Genomic DNA, 18,854 nt, shown 5'->3' with positions numbered 1-18,854 from the left:
CTCAGATGAATGTTTTCACTTTTGTTTTCTTACCTACCTCTCTTCTTCTCAGAACTCAGAACTGTACTATTTTTAATGCTGCTTTGGAATAAAAAAGGAAGTATTTTTGCTTCCATGCTGTATGTTTTGTTTCAAGACCTAAAGGCTATCAATATTGATTCTGAGGATGTGAGACTAGGAGAACATGTCCTTTTCCTCATCAGAAATCAGCCATTCCAAATATCTTTTGGAAATGTATATATGAAAACATTTGTTTATATAAAGATTTTTAAATTATGAGTGCCATTTATATTTAAATTATAAATCTTATGAGTTGTGGTTAACAATCTTACACTAATTATTTTATAAGGTGAAAACTATTTGTGACCATGTCCAACAGGCTTATGTTCTATTAGCAGCTCAGACCAATTTTAACTTGTGCAGCTCTTGAAATTCACCCAGGTCCCCATCATGTACCTCAGGCTGCAAACCATGTGACTTGCTAATATCACTATTCTATGTATAACTATTCCATATTATTTATTGGGGCTGTTATCTGAATAATGTTCTTACCCCAATGTGACCATTTTGTTTAATATTGACTAAGAGTGATTAATTATATTTATAAACATGTCTTTTTAGTTTTAAAGAGCTTTATTCAGCATCTGACCTCAGTCAAGTTTGCTGTGGCTTATAGCAGTGAATCATTGATCTTCCCTATTCCCTTTTATGGCATTGCTTTATAGTGTAGATAGTATACTTAAATTCCATATTTTAAAATGGTAAACAGTTTCACCAAGTATCTCTAATTTCTAAAGGAAGTTTGCCTCAGATGTAATTGCCTTTTTTAAAAAAACTAATACAATTCCTGTGGTTAGTGTATAAATACTATTAAGTTATTGACTAAGAGTTGAATTATACTTAATCTATCAGGTTTGTGCCATCCTCCCCGAGGAACAAAAAAATGTGACAAATCCCCCTTATGATAAAGCTTTCTTCACATTTGCAATATATTTACTATAGATGTAGCATCCCCATGATGAGAATGAATAATTTCAGTATTTACCATTATGGTATGTCCCAAGATCATGAAGCCAGATGATCATTGTTGTTATTTAAGGGACCTTAATAATTTTTCAATTTTGTGTTCATCTTCTCTTATTCCCTTTATAGAAGTTATTTCTGCTTGTGATCGTTATACACATAGGATATGTCTACATTCTTTATATAAGAAGTCCTTTTCAGCCCTGGCCAGTTTTGCTCAGAGGTTAGAGTGTTGGCCTGTGGACCAAAAGGGTCATGAGATCAATTCCCAGTCAAGGACACAGACCTGGGTTGCAAATTCAATTCCTGGTCCCCGTTGGGGGTTATACAGGGGGCATTCCATCAATATGTCTCACATCAATATTTCTCTCTTCCTTCCTACTTTCCCCTATCCTTTTCTCTGTTTTCCTTCCACTCTCTCTAGAAATCAATGGGAAAAATACCTTCAGGTGAGGATTAACAAAAACAAACAAACAAACAAGCCCCTTTCAGCCTACAACCTGGAACTCTGTCCTGCTCTCTTGCCAAGAACGGGGTGCCAGAGCCCCTGCTCAGGTAGCTTGGGTTTGATTCAGGTTAGTGACCCAGCAGCTTTGAGACATTTCACACTTTCAACCCATAGGCCTTACTTTGCTCCACAATCATGATAGTGTGAAAGTTTTAGAGCTGGAAACACTATGGAACAAATACTCATTATTTTTGTGAGCAGTAATCACTATTCATTTTGGCCCATATACTTTGGATATTTTCCTAGGCATTTATGTATATTGATATGAACACTTAAGACTTTAACAGGATTTTTTTCTGTTTATATTCTCCATCACATCTTGCCTCTTTATTTTGTTCTATATATGGTGCTCAATTCTTTTATTCTAATAAAGTTACCCAGTTGCTGGCAGTAATATTGCCTTATCCTTTAAAGTATATATTCCTTTTTCTTCCGATTGACTAAATCTTTTAGAATGATGCTAAACAATAGTATTGGGGCCATCATCCTTGATTCATTAAATTAGGATTGGAGCCTGGCCAGTGTGGCACAGTGGTTGAACATTAACCTATAAACTAAGAGGCCACTAGTTTGATTCCTGGTCAGGGCACATGCCCAGGTTGTGGATTTGATCCCAAGTGGGTGGCATGTAAAAGGTAGCCAATCAATGTTTCTAATCATTGATGTTTCTGTCTTTTCCTATTCCTTCTTCTTCTTTCAGAAATCAATAAAAATATACATTAAAAACAAGGAATGAAAATGCTTCTAGTATTTTAATCAGCTGTTGGATTACATTAGATATTTTTCCACATTAAGCAAGTGCATCTGTGTGTTAGGGGAAGAGGGACAGGATATTAGACCTCCCCTCCCCCCCCACCTCCAACCCACCCCAATCATCCTCTTTGTGTTTTCCTTCAGTTACATGTATTACAGTACGTTGCTTTTGTATTTTTTTATTAAAAAAATGTCTATTGAACCTAACAGGCACTGTGGTAGATGCTGCAAATATAACCATGAAGAAGGCAAATTCTGCTTTATATGAGCATCTAGTCTAACACGTGTTAGAGGCAGAATGAAGTCTGTGCAAAGTAACTTATTCCTGTGGCGTCATTTCTGTAATATCAATTTGATTAGAAATTTGGCTGGTCCCTTGAGAAGTAGGAGTCAGGGCTGGAACCCTGGTGGCAGTGACTAGTTGGAGTGGGGTCTGTGTGGCCAACCTGGGTGTCATGGTGCTCCTTGTACTTCCAGTGACCTTGCTTCACCCAAGATGGGAGCAGCAGAGAGTATGGACTTTGGAACTGGGTCTCCTAGCTTTTCCACTTTTGATCTCCATGCTCTTGGCCATTTTAATCTCTGAATCTCCATTTTTCTATCTGTTAAATGGAAATAGCTTCAAAGTTTATTGATATTAGAGGTGATGTAAGTATTGTAAAATACCAGTGCCTGCTCAATAAATGTTTTAGATTATTACTACTGCTACTACTTGTTGGAAATTTATAGCTATTAATGTTATTTCCATGATTACATATTTTTAACTTATGCCTTGCCAGAACTCGGCTTTTTGACCTCCTTGCTGGGTGCTTTTTCTCTGATCTTAACTCTGTGTCTTGACTCAATTTCTCTGTGTGTGTCTGTCTCGCCCTCTCTCTGTTTCTTGTTCTGTATACCCTATTTGTCTGTGTTTAATTACAAGCTAGGGTGCCTGCTGTGGGTTGTTCAGCAATGTTTTACTGTTATAAAGCCCCTGAATATTTATTGCTTATCTGCAGTGTTCAGATGGAAGTTCTTTCTTCAGTAGTTCTCAGAAGTTTGTCTCCTCTTCCTAAAGGACATTTGAGGCTAGTAGCTGGAAACTTATAGTCAGTCATGAACTATGTTTTGAAAGATGCATATTAATTACATTGAAGTAAATATGACAGAACGAGGGAACAGAATACTCTGAGGCTGTAAACAGCAAGGTGGAAGGCAGAAGAGCCCAGAGCAGCGTGGGCCTCATTCAAAAAGGCTATTGCGTACACTAGGGGGTGGGGGTGGGGGGAAGGGTCAAAATTACCTTCCCAGGTTCTTTATACAGACAAAGAGTGTTCTATGCTTACCTAGGCCATTTCCCAAGAACTAGGTTATGGCAGGAGGTCCATTAATTAGATGAATGATTAGTTGGGCAAATTATTAGACATCTTTATGTCTTGGTTTCTTAATCTATAAAATGGTGACACTAATAATGAGCTCATAGAGAGTAAAGATTAAAATAAATAATTCCTGGAACACATTTATTGCAACCTCTATGAATTGAGTAAGCACTCAATAAATATTTATTTACCTCTATTACTGCCTCCTTCAAATTTGCCAAGATAACTTTCTTAGTGACTTTGAAAGTGATTTAGTCCATACTATGTTATTTTATTAGAAATAAATGAATGGATTTACATTTAAGTCCAAACACTTTCCATTTTTAATCTTTGTTGGTTCTGCTTTGGTTAGTTATTGGTGCTGAGACATTAAAATAAGCAATAAATATTCCAAAAAGTCAATTTGACAAAATAGATGTTTGCCAGAATATATACGATTTCATTGGCCATGGCTCATGTCCTTTAACACCTAAAATATTTCACAAGGTTGAGCACAGAGCAGTGAATCTCATGAGTACCTGGAACAGAGTGATTTTCCCCCCCAAGTGTTCTGACAGTCTCCTAAAATCTTCATTGCCTATCAAAGCCCCAGATCCAGAACATAACAGTAAAGTTGAGAGGATGGGGTACTACATACAACTGGTAACCCCTCCTTGAGCCACCTGGGAGTGGGAGGAGGAACAATACCCCCGGAAGTAGGGGTGCAGCTCCTGGGGAGAAGGACAGGATGGTGAGCAGACAGAACAGGCCTTGTCTGAGGGCTGAGGACTCCCCCTCCTGGAGAGGACCTGAGATTTAATGCTGATCCTGCACCTCTGACTTCCCTTTTCTGTGTTCAACCTCAAGCATCTTCCATCTACCTGTCTTATTTATGTATCATTAATTAGATAATAAAAAGTCACTATTTTTATTCAGAAAATAGAAATACAAACAAATGATGCCACAAAATTCCTGATACTTCCATTGCTGAAGATACATTCTTTCGCCCCTGAGCTGACAATGGGCCTTTTTTCCCTGTAAGTTAGGTCTGCTTTCGATTGTTGTGATCCATTATGTGCTTCTTGCAAACATCAGAAGGAGTCTTTGTTAGGCTTCTCTGAGGCCTGGGGCACTCATGTCTTTTTACTTAAGATAACTTCCTTGGGCTATATTTTCAGAGGTTGAATTATTGGAGCAAATAACATAAACTTTTAAAACTATTGTTATGTAACAGAAATTACATCTGAAAGGGAAGTACCAATTTTTATTCCTACAGAGTAATACATGAGGATATATCTATATCTAGTGCCTTGAAAAGGGCCTTGTCATAGTAGGTGCTCGATACATATTTACTTAAGTATTAACTGGTGAATATAATAGGATCAGGGGCATAGAAAGGGAATGGACTGACAATTCTCGGAGGAAAAGGGGAGTGGGGGTGCGGGAAGAGACTGGACAAAAAGCGTACACCTATGGATGAGGACAGTGGGTCGGGGGTAAGGGCAGAGGGTGGGATAGAAACTGGTGGAGGGGAGCTATGGGGGGAAAAGAGAGGAACAATTGTAATAATCTGAACAATAAAGATTTATTAAATAAAAAAATGATTTAATAAGTAAATGCATGAGTGAGGCTCTACCAGTTTCATGGTACTCTTTGTAGTGTGTTTTCATAAGCTTTTTTCCAGATTTTAAATTTTGTATTGTAACCTTTTTACATTTGCCATTTAACCCGCAGTTTCAGATCCTGTAATTGCTTGAACCACAACCATGTTTTCCACTATTTATGTTTGCTTAAAACTACTTAGAATTAATTTCCTATTGTTACTGTAACAAGTTTTCCGAAATTTAGTGACTTAAACTACACAGACTTGTTCTCCCATAGTTCTGGAGGGCATGATCTCACTGGGCTGCTTTCCTTCCAGGGGCTTGAGGAAACTACTGTTTCCTCAAATTTTTTAGCTCCTAGAGGCAGCCTCACTTCCTAGCTTGTATTCTCTTATTACTTTGCAGAATAAGCCAGCAGCAGAGCATTTTCAGACTCCTCCATTGCTCTCACTCCTCCTTCTTTTCCTCATAGCTCTTTCTCTCACTCTCTTTCCCCTCCCCTAGTCCTTTACAAGCACTCTTGAGATTATTCTGGGGCCATCCAAATAATACATGATAATCCCTTCTTCTTCGCAAGATCCTTAACTTAATCACAGTCCGCAAGTCCCTTTTGCCATTTAAGGTAACATTCACAGGCCCTGGGGTTAGGATGTGGACCATTGTTCTGCCTACCACGTACTTTATGTTTGCTTTTCTTCATCTCTGTTTTGAAATTGAATTCTTTAAGATATTTCTCAAAAGCTACCTTCTAATAGAAACATCTAAGAATTCCCTTCAGTTGTCTCTCTGCTGCTGGTGAATATTGCTGTCTTTCTGAGATTTTTTGTGTGTTCTTTCTTAAGCATCTAAATTATGGATATACATGTATGTCTGTCCCACTGAATCTCCATCTTGTTGAAGGCAGGGACCTTCATATTTAGTTCATATCCTGAACTACCAACTTACCTCAGATTTTTGCCTTGAACTTGTTATGTTTTAAAATAATATTTATTAAATTTCACTTAAACAATTATTGGTGTAACAAAAAAAGAAGCTTAATATTTTTAGAAATTTGTTGTTAGGAAGAAAATGCATTTCAACTTACATATTTGAAATCATGATGTCCTATTGACAGTGTAGGGGCCATGTCCAGAGTGCGCCAGATGTTCAAGACCAATCTGAGCATGGGAATCCCAATCAGAGTGTTCAAGGCTAATTTGCTGTATGCAGTGCAAAAGCAAGGACACAGCAATCGTACTGTACCCACTGACTGTGCAGGCATGCCTTTCTGTAACCCAAATATTGATCTCACTATTTGAAAAGAAGCCTCCTTTGTCTAAGTTAGTATAAAGATGTGTTGCTGACCATCTGAGGCTACACTGCTTTTATATAGGGGCGGCTGCTTTATATGGCTCCTGTGTTTGCTATTATATTAGTAAAGGCTACTGTGTAAGCAATAGTTCCTATGCTTGCTGAACAGCTTTGTGTGACAGCTTTGTTAGCTGCTGCCTTGTAAGACTACTTTGAAGAACTATTTTGTCTAATGGCTCCTTGTTAGCAATGACTACATGGTCTGCAATAAAGCCTCTCTTATATACCTATTGGCGCCTCATAACTTCTTCATATCAAACACAATGCCCATGAAGGTCCAGTCTCTGGCAGAGGGACACGAACCCATAAGATGGCATAGTCAGCAGGATGAAGGAGTGAGTATTCTCCAACAGCCAGTTACTTGAATTAGTTTGTAAGATAGCATCTGGCAGACAAAAGGAAGCTACCCTGTAATAATTTTCTATCTGTTGATTGATACAGAGTGGTGGAGAAGGTACAAGGCATTGGTATGTGAGGCACATGAGCCATCGGTGTCTGTTTCTATGCATGTTGAACATATCTGAAGGGGTGTACCCTGGATCTGATGTTGTGAGTCAAATAAGCAAAATATTTTCCTTATTTTTGATGATTAGTAGTTAATACACCTAAAATGTAGACCAAAACTTTATAGTAATTAGAGGGAAAGGTTTGAATGGGATATTATCTTGAAAAGTAATGCTAAAATTATAAAACTTTATAGCATTTTTAAATTATAAAGAACTAATGTAATGCTTTATTACCTAAGTTCATAGCTATGTAATTACTAGGGGCTCAGTGCACAAATTTGTGCACCTTGAAAGGAACTATGGGCTGAGAGGCATGCACAGGAGCAGGTCTCAGCTCATCCTTAGTGTCCCTGCCCAGCTCCTCCCACCATGGCCCCCAGTCCTCTGTCTTCCAGCAGCTACTCTCATGTGCTCATGGTGCCACCCTACTTGCACCCATTAAAGGCACAGAGCAATTGGGGCTAGCACCAGCAGCAGATGTGAGTGGGGCTGGTGTTGACAGTGGGTGCAAGCAGCAGATGCTGCTCAGATCATCCTTCAGGAGCAGGGGGAGGTGGAGAAGCCCTCAGGGATGATCAAGGCCGGCAGCCTCCACTCACACCCACTGATGGCACTTAGCAATCAGGACCAGTGCTGGGCATCAGCAGCGGGTGCCAGCAGTGGCTCTGGCACTGGCTGTAGGTATGAGCGGGACTGTCCTGGCAGTGGGTGTGAGAGGCAACTGCTGGCCCTGATCTCCCTTCAGGAGCAGGGGGAGGTGGAGAAGCCCTGAAGGGCAATTGGGCCCAGCAGCTGCTGCTTGCACCCCCTGACGGCACCAAGTGATTGGGGCTGGTGCCAGGTGCTGGCAGTGGGTGTGACTGAAGGTTCTGGCATCATGAGCACAGTGGGTGTGAGTAGGGCTGGCACTGGCAGCTGGTGCAAGTGCTAGCTAGGACTGCAGTACATGGGAGCAAAGAATTTTCAGTAACCACTAGAGGCCTGCCCCAATGACAGTGACCTACAACCCCCCTTGGTCTGGCGCCCCATTCACCTGCTCCACTAATTTGCTGCAGCCAATGCCTGCTATATTCTGTGCACGCCCCCTGGTGGTCAGCACATGTCATAGTAACCAGTTGTTTGGTTGTTCTACAGTTTGGGCTATTTTGCATATTAGCCTTTTATTATATAGGATTCATATTGCATGCTTTCAAGTTGGTATAATATGACCTGATATTCCAGTATGATCTTCTGAGAAGTTAGTGTAAGTTGTTGTAAACCCTCTGTTGTATTATCTTCAGTTTCTTCTAGCACAGAACTTGCCTATTCCTGCCTTTTTCCCCTTCCCCTCCCCCGACTCCAGTGTCCCAAGGAAAGAGTGGCATCAGCTGGCAGGTTCATTGATATTTAGAATCTGCACACCATGGGAAAATACTTTTTGGTTGAAAATAGATTTTAAAATGTGCAACTTGTTATGGTCACAAAGTTTCTGTGGTAAAATTTTGAAAGCTCAGTCTTTTAGCAGCACTTTCCTTTGGTTTTCTTAATTGGCTGAATTCTCAGTGACCATAGATGGAGAATACAGTTGCAGTTGCAGGTAGACTGCCAGCCTGCCTTCAAGTTAAGCACTCTGCAAGTAGGGACAGGCAGATGCTTATCGCCTATGAACTAAGGCTGGTGCAGACTGTGAGACTTAATTTACATCCTCTTTCACCTGGTCAACATGCTTTATGATTAGCTGTCTTTTCTGCTTTTCCTGCTACAACATAAGCTTTTGGGAACAGGGACCACATTTTTGAAACTTTTGTTTCCCACCTTGTATCTTCTCATGGGTACTTCCTATGTGCTTTGAAGTGAATCGACTTGTTCCTAAGACTTGTTCCAAAAACGTGAATATATCTACATATGTTAAAGAGGATTCTTTTCCTTTATGTTCTTTTTAATACACCTCTAGGTTAAGTAGAGCCTGTTAACTTAAATTGGGAAAGTCAGCCACTTATCCTCTGGTACCATTATTTTCATCTGATTTTTACAATGCAGGAGAAAGTAAAAAATTGTGCAAATGTGGGTGTGATGCACATTACTTATTAGATTCATTTATTAAAACTGGTGGCAGTGCTTTTAGGGCAACTTCTTTCGTTTTCTTTAGTATTCTCAAAGTCAACATGTCGTGCTTCACTGAACTGACTTGTATGTTTTTATTCTTCTCTGGATTACATTGAAACCAGGTAGGAATTCCTCCCTGTTTGCTTTCTTCCTTAAATGCTACGTTTGGTCTTTGTATATTTTAATTGCATTTTTCTCTTGTTTCAAACCAAGGGACCCAAAGCTCCTTTTGTGTGTTTTGAGTCAAGATGTTTTTAATGAAATTTAGGGTAGGTTGAGTAAAAATCTTGGGATAAACTGATTTTTATATGTATTGTTTTATAGTGTCTAAAGGCTGACCAAGGATTCTTATCCTGAGATTCTTGGATGTCTGCTTAGAGTGCAGAAGCCTGAAATGTGCTTACAGTGTGTGTGTTTGTGTGTGTGTGTGTGTGTGTGTGTGTGTGTGTGTATACACACATTTACAAGAGTTGGCAAAAGTGGGTTGACAGTTTTGACTACCCAAAACACAGTTTATAGATGTATTATTACTTATTCTTGTGTTATATGTTTTTGACTGCCATTTTTCATGTTTGTTGCTTCTAGTGCAGTGGGTCTTTGATTAGCAGCCCCACCTCACCTGGGACCCTCACACAAGGTTTCCTCCAGTTCCTCATTGGACTGGGCGATTTGGTAACCTGGCTTGAGTGAATTATTGAGGGATATTGTGAGTGAAGGTCTGAGGAGACAACACTGGAGTGAAGTACTTGGGCTGTTCTTGATCTTCTGTGGTTTGTTTCCCTCCCATCTGCTTTTGAAATTGAATTCTAGAGGATTCATGGGGCTAGGCCAGTGTTTCCCAAACTTCTCTCATGATGAGAATCACCTGGTGGACTTGTTAAACTACAGATTCCTGAATCCCAACTAAGAAGTGCTAAACTAGAATTTTGGGGAACATATAGGTAAAATTGTATACTCTAAGCTTAGAGCACTAGTTAAGTATACAATTTTACCTATATGTTCCCCAAAATTCTAGTTTAGCACTTCTTAGTTGGGATTCAGGAATCTGTAGTTTAACAAGTCCACCAGGTGATTCTCATCATGAGAGAAGTTTGGGAAACACTGGGTTAGGCTATGATCCTGTGTAAGTGATGGCATATAGAATTCTCATTCTCTTGCAGTTGTCACAGATTCACCTGTCCTAAGTAAATGCTGTCCTTCCTTATTACTAAAGTTGTACTGTTTATATTTCAATTACAAAAGATTTGGGGACACTTTCTAAAATGACTGTAATAAAATATAACAAAAAAGCATTCAAACTATACGTAGAAATTGCATTGTTTGCTTTTCTCTACTCTCATTGGGTGAATGCTCATTTGTTTCTGGCTGATACTCATTTCTCTTGGTCATTAGGTTGCCCCCAATGATGAAGCTGTGGTGACATTATTGTGTGAATGGGCTGTGAGCTGTAAACGGTCCGGCAAGCACAGGGCGATGGCGGTGGCGAAACTCTTGGAGAAGAGGCAAGCGGAAATCGAGGCTGAGGTGGGTGTTCCTGTCTGCTTGTTGAATGCCACCATTTAAACATTATGTTTTGGAAAGGATTGTTTTTTCTTATCCTCATTATGCTATATTTTTTTCTTTTAAAGGAAAAAGGGAGAATGTACAAATTCATGGCAGGATCCCTTAACGAATCCAATAGTTTATATACTGGGCTAACTTATAATTATCTTTTATTTTTATTTTTTCCTTTATTAATTAAGGTATTACATATGTATCTTTATCCTCCCATTGCCCCCACAACTCCTCACTTTTTTTCTCATCCCCCTGGTGTCTGTGTCCATTGGTTAGGCTTATATGCATGCATACAAGTCCTTTGTTTGATCTCTCTCTCTTACCCTCCACCTTTCGCTACCTTCTCTCTGAGGTTTGATGGTCTGGTCCATGCTTCTCTGTCTCTGGGTCTGTTTTTGTTTATCAGTTTATGTTTTTCATTACATTTCACAAATGAGTGAGATCATGTGATATTTATCTTTCTCTGACTGGCTTATTTCACTTAGCATAATGTTCTCCAGTTTCATTCATGCTCTTGCAAATGGTAAGAATTCTTTCTTTTTACTGCTGCATAGTATTCCATTGTGTAGATGTACCACAGTTTTTTTAATCCACTCATCTGCTGATGGGCACTTAGGCTGTTTCCAAATCTTAGCTATGGTAAATTGTGCTGCTATGAACATTTATGATTAGTGCTTCCAGTTTCTTGGGATATATTCCTAGAAGTGGGATCACTGGGTGAATTGGCAGTTCTATTTTTAGATTTTTTTTGGAGGAAACTGTACTGTTTTCCATAGTATTCCCAGCAGCAGTGCAGGAGGGTTCCTATTTCTTTCCATCCTCACTAGCACTTGTCGTTTGTTGAACAATTATCTTTTAAAACAAAACTTTAATATATACATACATACATACATACATAAATACATACACATATATGCATATATATGTATATCTTGTATTATTATGTATGTTTGTATACCTATTTTTATATTATGGATTTTAAAGCCACATAATATTTTAGTGGAACCAGAAGTACATTGCTCATAAAATTATAGGTAGCAGTTTGTATTTTTTTTTTTTTTTTTGAGATTGTGCTCTGGCCCCAGAGAAGGCAATTATGGCCTCAGCAGTAGATCGTTATGGGAAAACAGAGCTAGCTTTATAAACATGAGCTTTTGTTGAAGGGAACATTTTTAAGTGAGCCTCTATTTGTGCCTGTGAGATTCTGCAAGGTCAGCTCTGGAGAAGGTGTGATTTGACCAGGCTACTTCCTCTCTCATCTGAACACCTATTGGGCCTCCTACCTTGTCTCTTCATAGCCAGAGCCATCTTTTCAAAGTGGGAACAGATCATACTGTCCCTTTACTAAAGCACGATGGTGGCTCCTCACATGGCCCACAGAGCCTCAGAGCTGCCCTGCCTGCCTCTCCCACCCCTCTCCTACCTTTTCCTTCTGGGACACATACAACCGCAGCCGCCTTGGACTTTCTGTCCCTCCATCACTCCCAACTTGTTTTTATCTCCGGGTCTTTGCCCCTGCTGTTCTTTCTGGTGCCACACCCTGCTCCCCATTTTCACATAGCTAGTTTCTTTCTGCCATTCCTATTTCAGAAAGTGTCACTGTTTTTGTAGCATTCCCAGCTCAACATATGTCACCTCCTCAATCACTCTTCTCACATCACTCTGTTTTACCTTCCTCAGTGGCTTATTGTTTAATGCCTTCCAGCCTTGGGGATATAAGCTCAACAATAGGGACCTGAGTACCCAGAATAGTGCTTAGTGCATAGTAGAAGCTCAATAAATGTTGCACAAAAGGATGAGCACTTACCTGGCTCTGTTACTGATAATGCACCTACTTCCTATGAAGCTATTATAAAATGAAATAGGTAGAATGTTTTCATTGGCATCTCTGTTGTTCACCAGACACAAAAGATCATATTCTTGAAATTGGGACTTGAAGATATCGATGTTAAGGTGTAAGATATAACCAATTTTACAAATTAGGAAAAGTGTTTCATTGCTTTTTTTCTACACATTTATGACATAGACGATTCTACAGTGAACTGAAATTATTAAAGTTTAGTAACTGAAATTGAATTTCTCATATTTTATTGTTGCTTCTGGATTGTTGTTATAATTCTTCTCCCCTACCCAGTGTGTCCCAGAATGAACACACACACACACACACACACACACACACACACACACACGCACCATCACTTTCAGAAGAGGTTCACACATAGATTGCTTTATAATTTTAATAGGTGTAACTGTATTCTTTCAGAGATGTTTAAGATAATTGATTTCTAATAAACATAAAAATTTGACCTTTGTAAGGAAAGGATGGCTTGGAGAAATATGTTAACATAATAATTAATAATAATATTAAAGAATAAGGATCAAAGGGATATTGCAGAGAATAAAAAAACAAGGATCTGGTTGCTTCTAAATGGTTTTTTTTTCTGGTTTTCTAGTAAGTTTTATCTTTTAAATAGATTGATAATTAATTTAAATAATAGTTTATTGATTATTAGAAAGAAAAGATGGGAGAGGAAGAGGGAAAGAAAGAGAGAAACATGGATGTGAGAGAGTAACATTGATTGGCTACCTCCTGCATGTCCCATATGGGGATTGAGCCCAAAACCCTGGCATGTGCCCTGACCAGGAAGTAGAACCAGCAACCTCTCAGTGCTCAGGAAGACACCCACCTGAGCCATGCCAGCCAGGGCAGTAAGTCCCGTCTCACGAGTGCACACACGTTGAAACAGCTTCTCTAGATGCGTTTCATGAATTATGGAGAGTAACAGAGGTTCTGAAAGATCTCATTGGTAACATGTGATGAATAAGTGAAAGAACCTTTTTGGAGGAATTATGTTAGCTTTCTTATTCCACACCATACTTCTCCACACACACTTGTTCTTGGTTAGCTTCCTGAACTTGTAAAGTTATATTTACTTACTATGCATGGCCTACAAACATATAGAGAAATCTCAATTAATTTATATTTTATCTGAGAGCTTAAACATTAATGAAAAACTAACCTATTCATGACCCACGGTGACCATACTTGTCCTTTATAACTTTGCTTGTTTACTTTTAATCTTAGAGATGTGGGGAGTCAGAGGTCTTAGATGAGAAGGAGTCCATTTCTTCAGCGTCTTTTGCTGGATCTAGTTTGCCTGTTTTCCAGAATGTTCTGCTAAGATTTTTAGATACACAGGCCCCCTCATTGTGTAAGTATAAAGCTCTTTGCTTTTAGATCTTAAATAAGGAAATGGGCTCCATCCCCTTCTTTTAAAGCTGTTTCTTCTTTAAAATTTTATTTACTTCTTGTCAAAAGTTCTTGGCACTGAATATAATGTATATTTTACTGAATAAAATTTTGTGGCATGTTTTCAATGGGTATTTTGTGCAATTTTAAAATTATGTGAACTTCAAAAGTTTAAAATTTTGTAGAGTTTAAAAATAAAGTGCTTCCTTCCTTTGTAATTATTGGACTAATTTCCCCTTTATAGATCTTTCTTACCAAAATAGAGGAGCTAAGATATTTCACGGTATATTGTGATTTGGAAATTTCTCTTTTCAAACCATTTTCTAAATTTTTTATTTTCTATCTTTGAATCTTAAAAGGTGGGTGGAGGGTGGTAATCAAATAACGGCACTTTATGACAAGGTCTTAGATACAAGGAAATTATTTGTAAAGATGGTTGGCTGCTTGCTAACTCTCTCTTGAATGTCCATGATATCTTACTTTTTTCTTTTTCTTTTATTCTGTAATTTGTGGCAAGTTAAGGGTTTGGGGAACAAACCACCCAGTAGGTTCATACTGTGGGCGCACACTTTAAAACATCTTTGTGTGTGCTAAATGGGCTTGATCATATTCTGAGGTTTTATGTGTTAGAGTACAGCAGGGAGGGTCTTAGGATAGATAGTAATAGAACAACAAAGATAGCAAAAAGTGAAACATGATAGAAAAGGGAGAAAAAGAGTGTGGGGGTGGGGAAGAAGATGTTTGTGAAGAAGAAAAAGGTAAAGCTTCTAGAAATAGCCTTCTTCCAGTTCCTCTGAGAAGGGCCTCCTTTTGGGTTGAATGATGCCTGGGGGTCTTTAGGTATTTTGTGGCTGGTCGAGTTCAGAGGAAGAGAAAGAGCTGGAGTCAAGCTGATGGTTGGGATGTAGGGATAGAAATGAAACATGGAAAAAAAGCAGGGAAATGAGAAGACAGGAGATATACTGGATAGAGAGTATACTATTGCCAGGAGTGGGAATTAGCGGCTGTAATGTCTCTTGTGTCCTGGGGGAGACACACGTTTGCTCTGGGCTTCTTTGTCCGATCCCACTCCTGTTCTCTCTCAGAGAAATACACCTCCTCTGCCTCTGCTTGTTCTGGATTCCATTTTCTGCCAGTGAAGCTGCTTTTGTCTCTGTGCCGTAGGCTACTGTATTGAATGTGGTGATGGATGAGAGCAGCCATTTAGGTGTCAGTTTTAATGTTCCCTGGATGGTCTTGTTCCTCTGTGTTTGCAAATGTGCTGGGACCTTTGCAGGGTTAGTCTTAACATTTTTAACCTCTCAAAGGTACAGATACAAAGTTTTAGAGTGCAGTTACAATATTAAAAGTCATAATGTAAATTAAATAAACTGGTTATGAATTAAAAAAGACAGAAGAGCTCTTGTCTATATCTTTTGAATTGCATTTTCCCCTTTACTTTCTAGTGGATCCCGCTCACTTAAAAAAAAAATTACTTACCATTTGAATTGTGGTTCTGTTGTGAAGTCTCCTTGGGGAAAATGTATAATGTGCCCACAAATACATAGACACACTCAAATTCTGAAAGCAGCTGCAAAGAGGACAACAATCTTGGCCTGTGGCGTTTTTTTTGTTTGTTTTTTAAACTTCAAGTTTTTTGTGTTTAACTTATTATTTAAATGACTATTCATTTGCCTGGGCCCACTATTTTTAAACTTGAAGTTGTACTTAGCATTTTGAATAGTCTTTTCAATTGCAGTGGGACAGTCAAAACCTGAGAACCATTTCTATACAAAACAATAGTGCCTCATAGGAAATTTGGCAATAATCATTGATTTTGTAGAAAAACTTACGAAAAGTGGTGCTAATATTGTTAAGCTTTTTATAAAAATTTATTTTACTTTTTAATGGGATCAGGGGGAACTGAACTTTTGGTGGGATTGTTTCTATAGCGGATCCTAACAGCGAATGTGAGAAGGTGGAGTTTGTGAACCTAGTGCTGCTCTTCTGTGAGTTCATCCGGCACGATGTCTTCTCTCACGACGCTTACATGTGCACCCTCATCTCCCGGGGAGACCTGTCCGTCACCTCCTCCACTCGGCCACGGTCGCCCTTGGGAGAAAATGCAGATGAGCACTACCCCAAGGACCACGACGTGAAGATGGAGGTATGGCCCTGGGAGGGTGTGCCTGCTACCCCCATCTCCCTAACCCGCTCTGACGGATGCACGATGGAAGGGTGATCAACTTTTAATTGTATTCTCTTGTTTCAAAGCTCGTGTATCTCTACTCCCACTCACAAAAAAAAAAAAACCAAAAAACCAAAAAAACATAAAATTTACATCTTCCATAGTTATTTTTTTATTTTTATTTTTTGATACTCTAAAACTATTAATGAAAAGATTTGACAGGCCATAATATTTTTCTTTGGATTAGAATTATGTGCTTCCAGTTTATGTATTTCTAATCCCCAGTTTTCCTTTAACTTTTGTCTCAGAATTAAAGTCCTAAAGTCCTCATTCAGTGCTCATTCTAAGGAGCATCTTCTCTTATGTATTTTGTTCACTAATTGTACCAGTCTTTTATACATATTGGGAATTCTGTGTTAGTCTTAACATATCATGTTTTCATTCAATGAATGAAAAATTTAATGTTTCTCAAAAATTTTAAAAAAAATATATATTTTATTAATTTTTTACAGAGAGGAAGGGAGAGAGATAGCTAGAAACGTCGATGAGAGAGAAACATTGACCAGCTGCCTCTTGCACACCCCCCACCGGGGATGGGCCCACAACCAACATACATGCCCCTGACCGGAATCGAACCTGGGACCTTTCAGTTCGCAGACTGACGCTCTACCACTGAGCCAAACCGGTTTCGGCCATAGTTTATACTCTTAAAATTTGGTGACTAAATGGTATAGAAATTAAAAAAAATAGTTAATGTAAATACTCCTGTTTCTAAATTTGTCCAAAGTATAAGGTGAAAAAATTATATAGGGTGAAAAAATTAAAGTTACTTTACTTGTTTAGGCTTTATCTATGTTTCTGATTTTTGTTGTTGTTGTTCTTGGATATTAAGATATCTTATAGCTTAGATTCTCTTACTAGGAAAAGTTGGTGAGCAAATGACTGGGAATAGCCCAGAGAGGGAGATTATGGTCAGCTTGTTTTTATCAGGACATTTGTGTGCTCTTCCCTAAAAAATCATGGAAGTTGAATCTTTCTCATCATGAGGACAAAGAGTGTGACTTTGCAAAGTAATACATGTCTTAAACCTTCTTTATTTTTGGAAAAGACACTAAGAGGAAATAAGACAGCGTGGTTAAGAATGTTACTGTGCTGCTTTAGCTTCAGTTTCTTAATAGCTACATCTACCATGTGACTTTCTTCCTCTGACATCATCAGGGACAGAGGGCTATGGCACATATGGGCATTGGCTCAGGAACTATTGATCTTTTTGATGAAGTAGACAAGTGACTTTAATTTGGGGTTCGGAATTCCCAGTAGGTTATCCATTGAATTATTATTGACTATGAATCCCTCCGTGACCCATACCCCAGCTGGGCTCTGCCCTCTGTTTATTGCCCAGACACTGGAAGGACTTGTGTACCTGCGCTGTAAATGTGACTACAGCACGTTCCTCCCCAGGGCACATTCCTTAGCTCTGCAGTTCTTTCCTGTTCTTTTATCCTCGGTTTTGGCTGTACTGCCTCCTTGAGAAATTTAACACTCCTGTCTGATTGTGACCTTTTGTTCATTTTGAGATTGGCATCTCTCAGGAAAAAGGAGTGTAGTAGTTTCATCAGGACAGTGCATGTTGATTTGCCGCATATGTGTTTAGCTTCTAAACAGTAGCTTTCCTGGCTCTGGACTTGCTATACATTCTTTTACTTTATCTAAGTATAATTATGTGTTCTTTCCCTCTTTGTGAATCTTAATGAGTCCCTCTTTGTAAAAAATATTGTTTGAGATACAGACTAAAACCTTTATGTTATTCATTAGCTTATTAATTATTTCAGTGCACGTGTTTTTGTAGGAAATGTAGCCCTACAAAGAAAACACTTGTCTGTAGTCTGATTTGCCTCCAGCCCTCCAGGAAACATAGCTGGGCCCATTTCTCATGTGTGTGGTCGTCATGGTCTCATCTTCAGAATGGAGGAGGATGGCAACAGCTTCTTAGTGATCTGAATATGAAGTTTATGGAAACAAAGAAAATTGCTGCATGTGTTTTGCTCAGTGGTTAAATAAGAAAAGGATATTGTTTGAGTGTTTTTTGTGTTGGAAGTTCTGTATGCAGTTTTGGGGTTTTGGCTTCACTCTCTTTCATTTATAACTCCCACATTTGTTTTACACAACTTAGATTTTTTCTCCTATGCCTGGAGAGTCCTGTGAGATCATCAACCCTTCCTTGAGCAGAAGAATGTCAGTTAATGGTGAGAAGCTACTGAAGAGAGAAAAACCGCGAGAGTTAATTTTTCCATCTAATTATGACCTCCTGCGACACCTGCAGTATGCTACGCATTTTCCCATACCTTTGGTAAGTCTGCGTCAATCAGTTGACAACTTGATTATTTCATTAGAGGATGATTAGCCATTGATTGTTCAACTACTTGCCAGAGCAATACATGGGATAGCAGGTGAGTGTTTGTATTCTTTGCTTCTTTTGTTATAACCCTGACCACATGGTTTTTGTATTGATGATTGCGCATGTGTGGTGTGGTACTACTAGCTGCCTAGATTTAATAAAATTTATTATATTAGTATCCTTTTATCGAGCATTTGAGTCACTGCAAATAATGGCTAAATTTGTTTTCCTATTTCAATTTGAAACTCATTCATTGAGTAGCATTTATGTGCATTGTATTGTGGTAATTTCTTTTGGTATTATGCAGATGAATAAGAAT

At 38.8% G+C, this 18,854-nt stretch overlaps 1 protein-coding gene across 2 annotated transcripts in view; it reads left to right on the top strand.

Annotated features, from left to right (window-relative positions):
- MED12L (mediator complex subunit 12L) overlaps positions 1 to 18,854 on the top strand; it is a 353,473-nt gene that overhangs the window by 102,258 nt on the left and 232,361 nt on the right. For both annotated transcript variants that reach the window (XM_045584086.1, XM_045584085.1), the window contains exons 12-15: positions 10,559 to 10,690; positions 13,806 to 13,932; positions 15,902 to 16,116; positions 18,311 to 18,487. In XM_045584086.1, coding sequence (XP_045440042.1) covers positions 10,559 to 10,690; positions 13,806 to 13,932; positions 15,902 to 16,116; positions 18,311 to 18,487 — 651 coding nt within the window. The remainder of the gene's footprint in view (positions 1 to 10,558; positions 10,691 to 13,805; positions 13,933 to 15,901; positions 16,117 to 18,310; positions 18,488 to 18,854) is intronic.

The sequence above is a fragment of the Pipistrellus kuhlii genome, unplaced genomic scaffold (genome assembly GCF_014108245.1).
Source record: "Pipistrellus kuhlii isolate mPipKuh1 unplaced genomic scaffold, mPipKuh1.p scaffold_m20_p_2, whole genome shotgun sequence".
NCBI classification, from domain to species: domain Eukaryota; kingdom Metazoa; phylum Chordata; class Mammalia; order Chiroptera; family Vespertilionidae; genus Pipistrellus; species Pipistrellus kuhlii.
The sequence above is the reverse complement of the archived record's forward strand: the minus strand, read 5'-3'. Positions and strand labels throughout refer to the sequence as shown.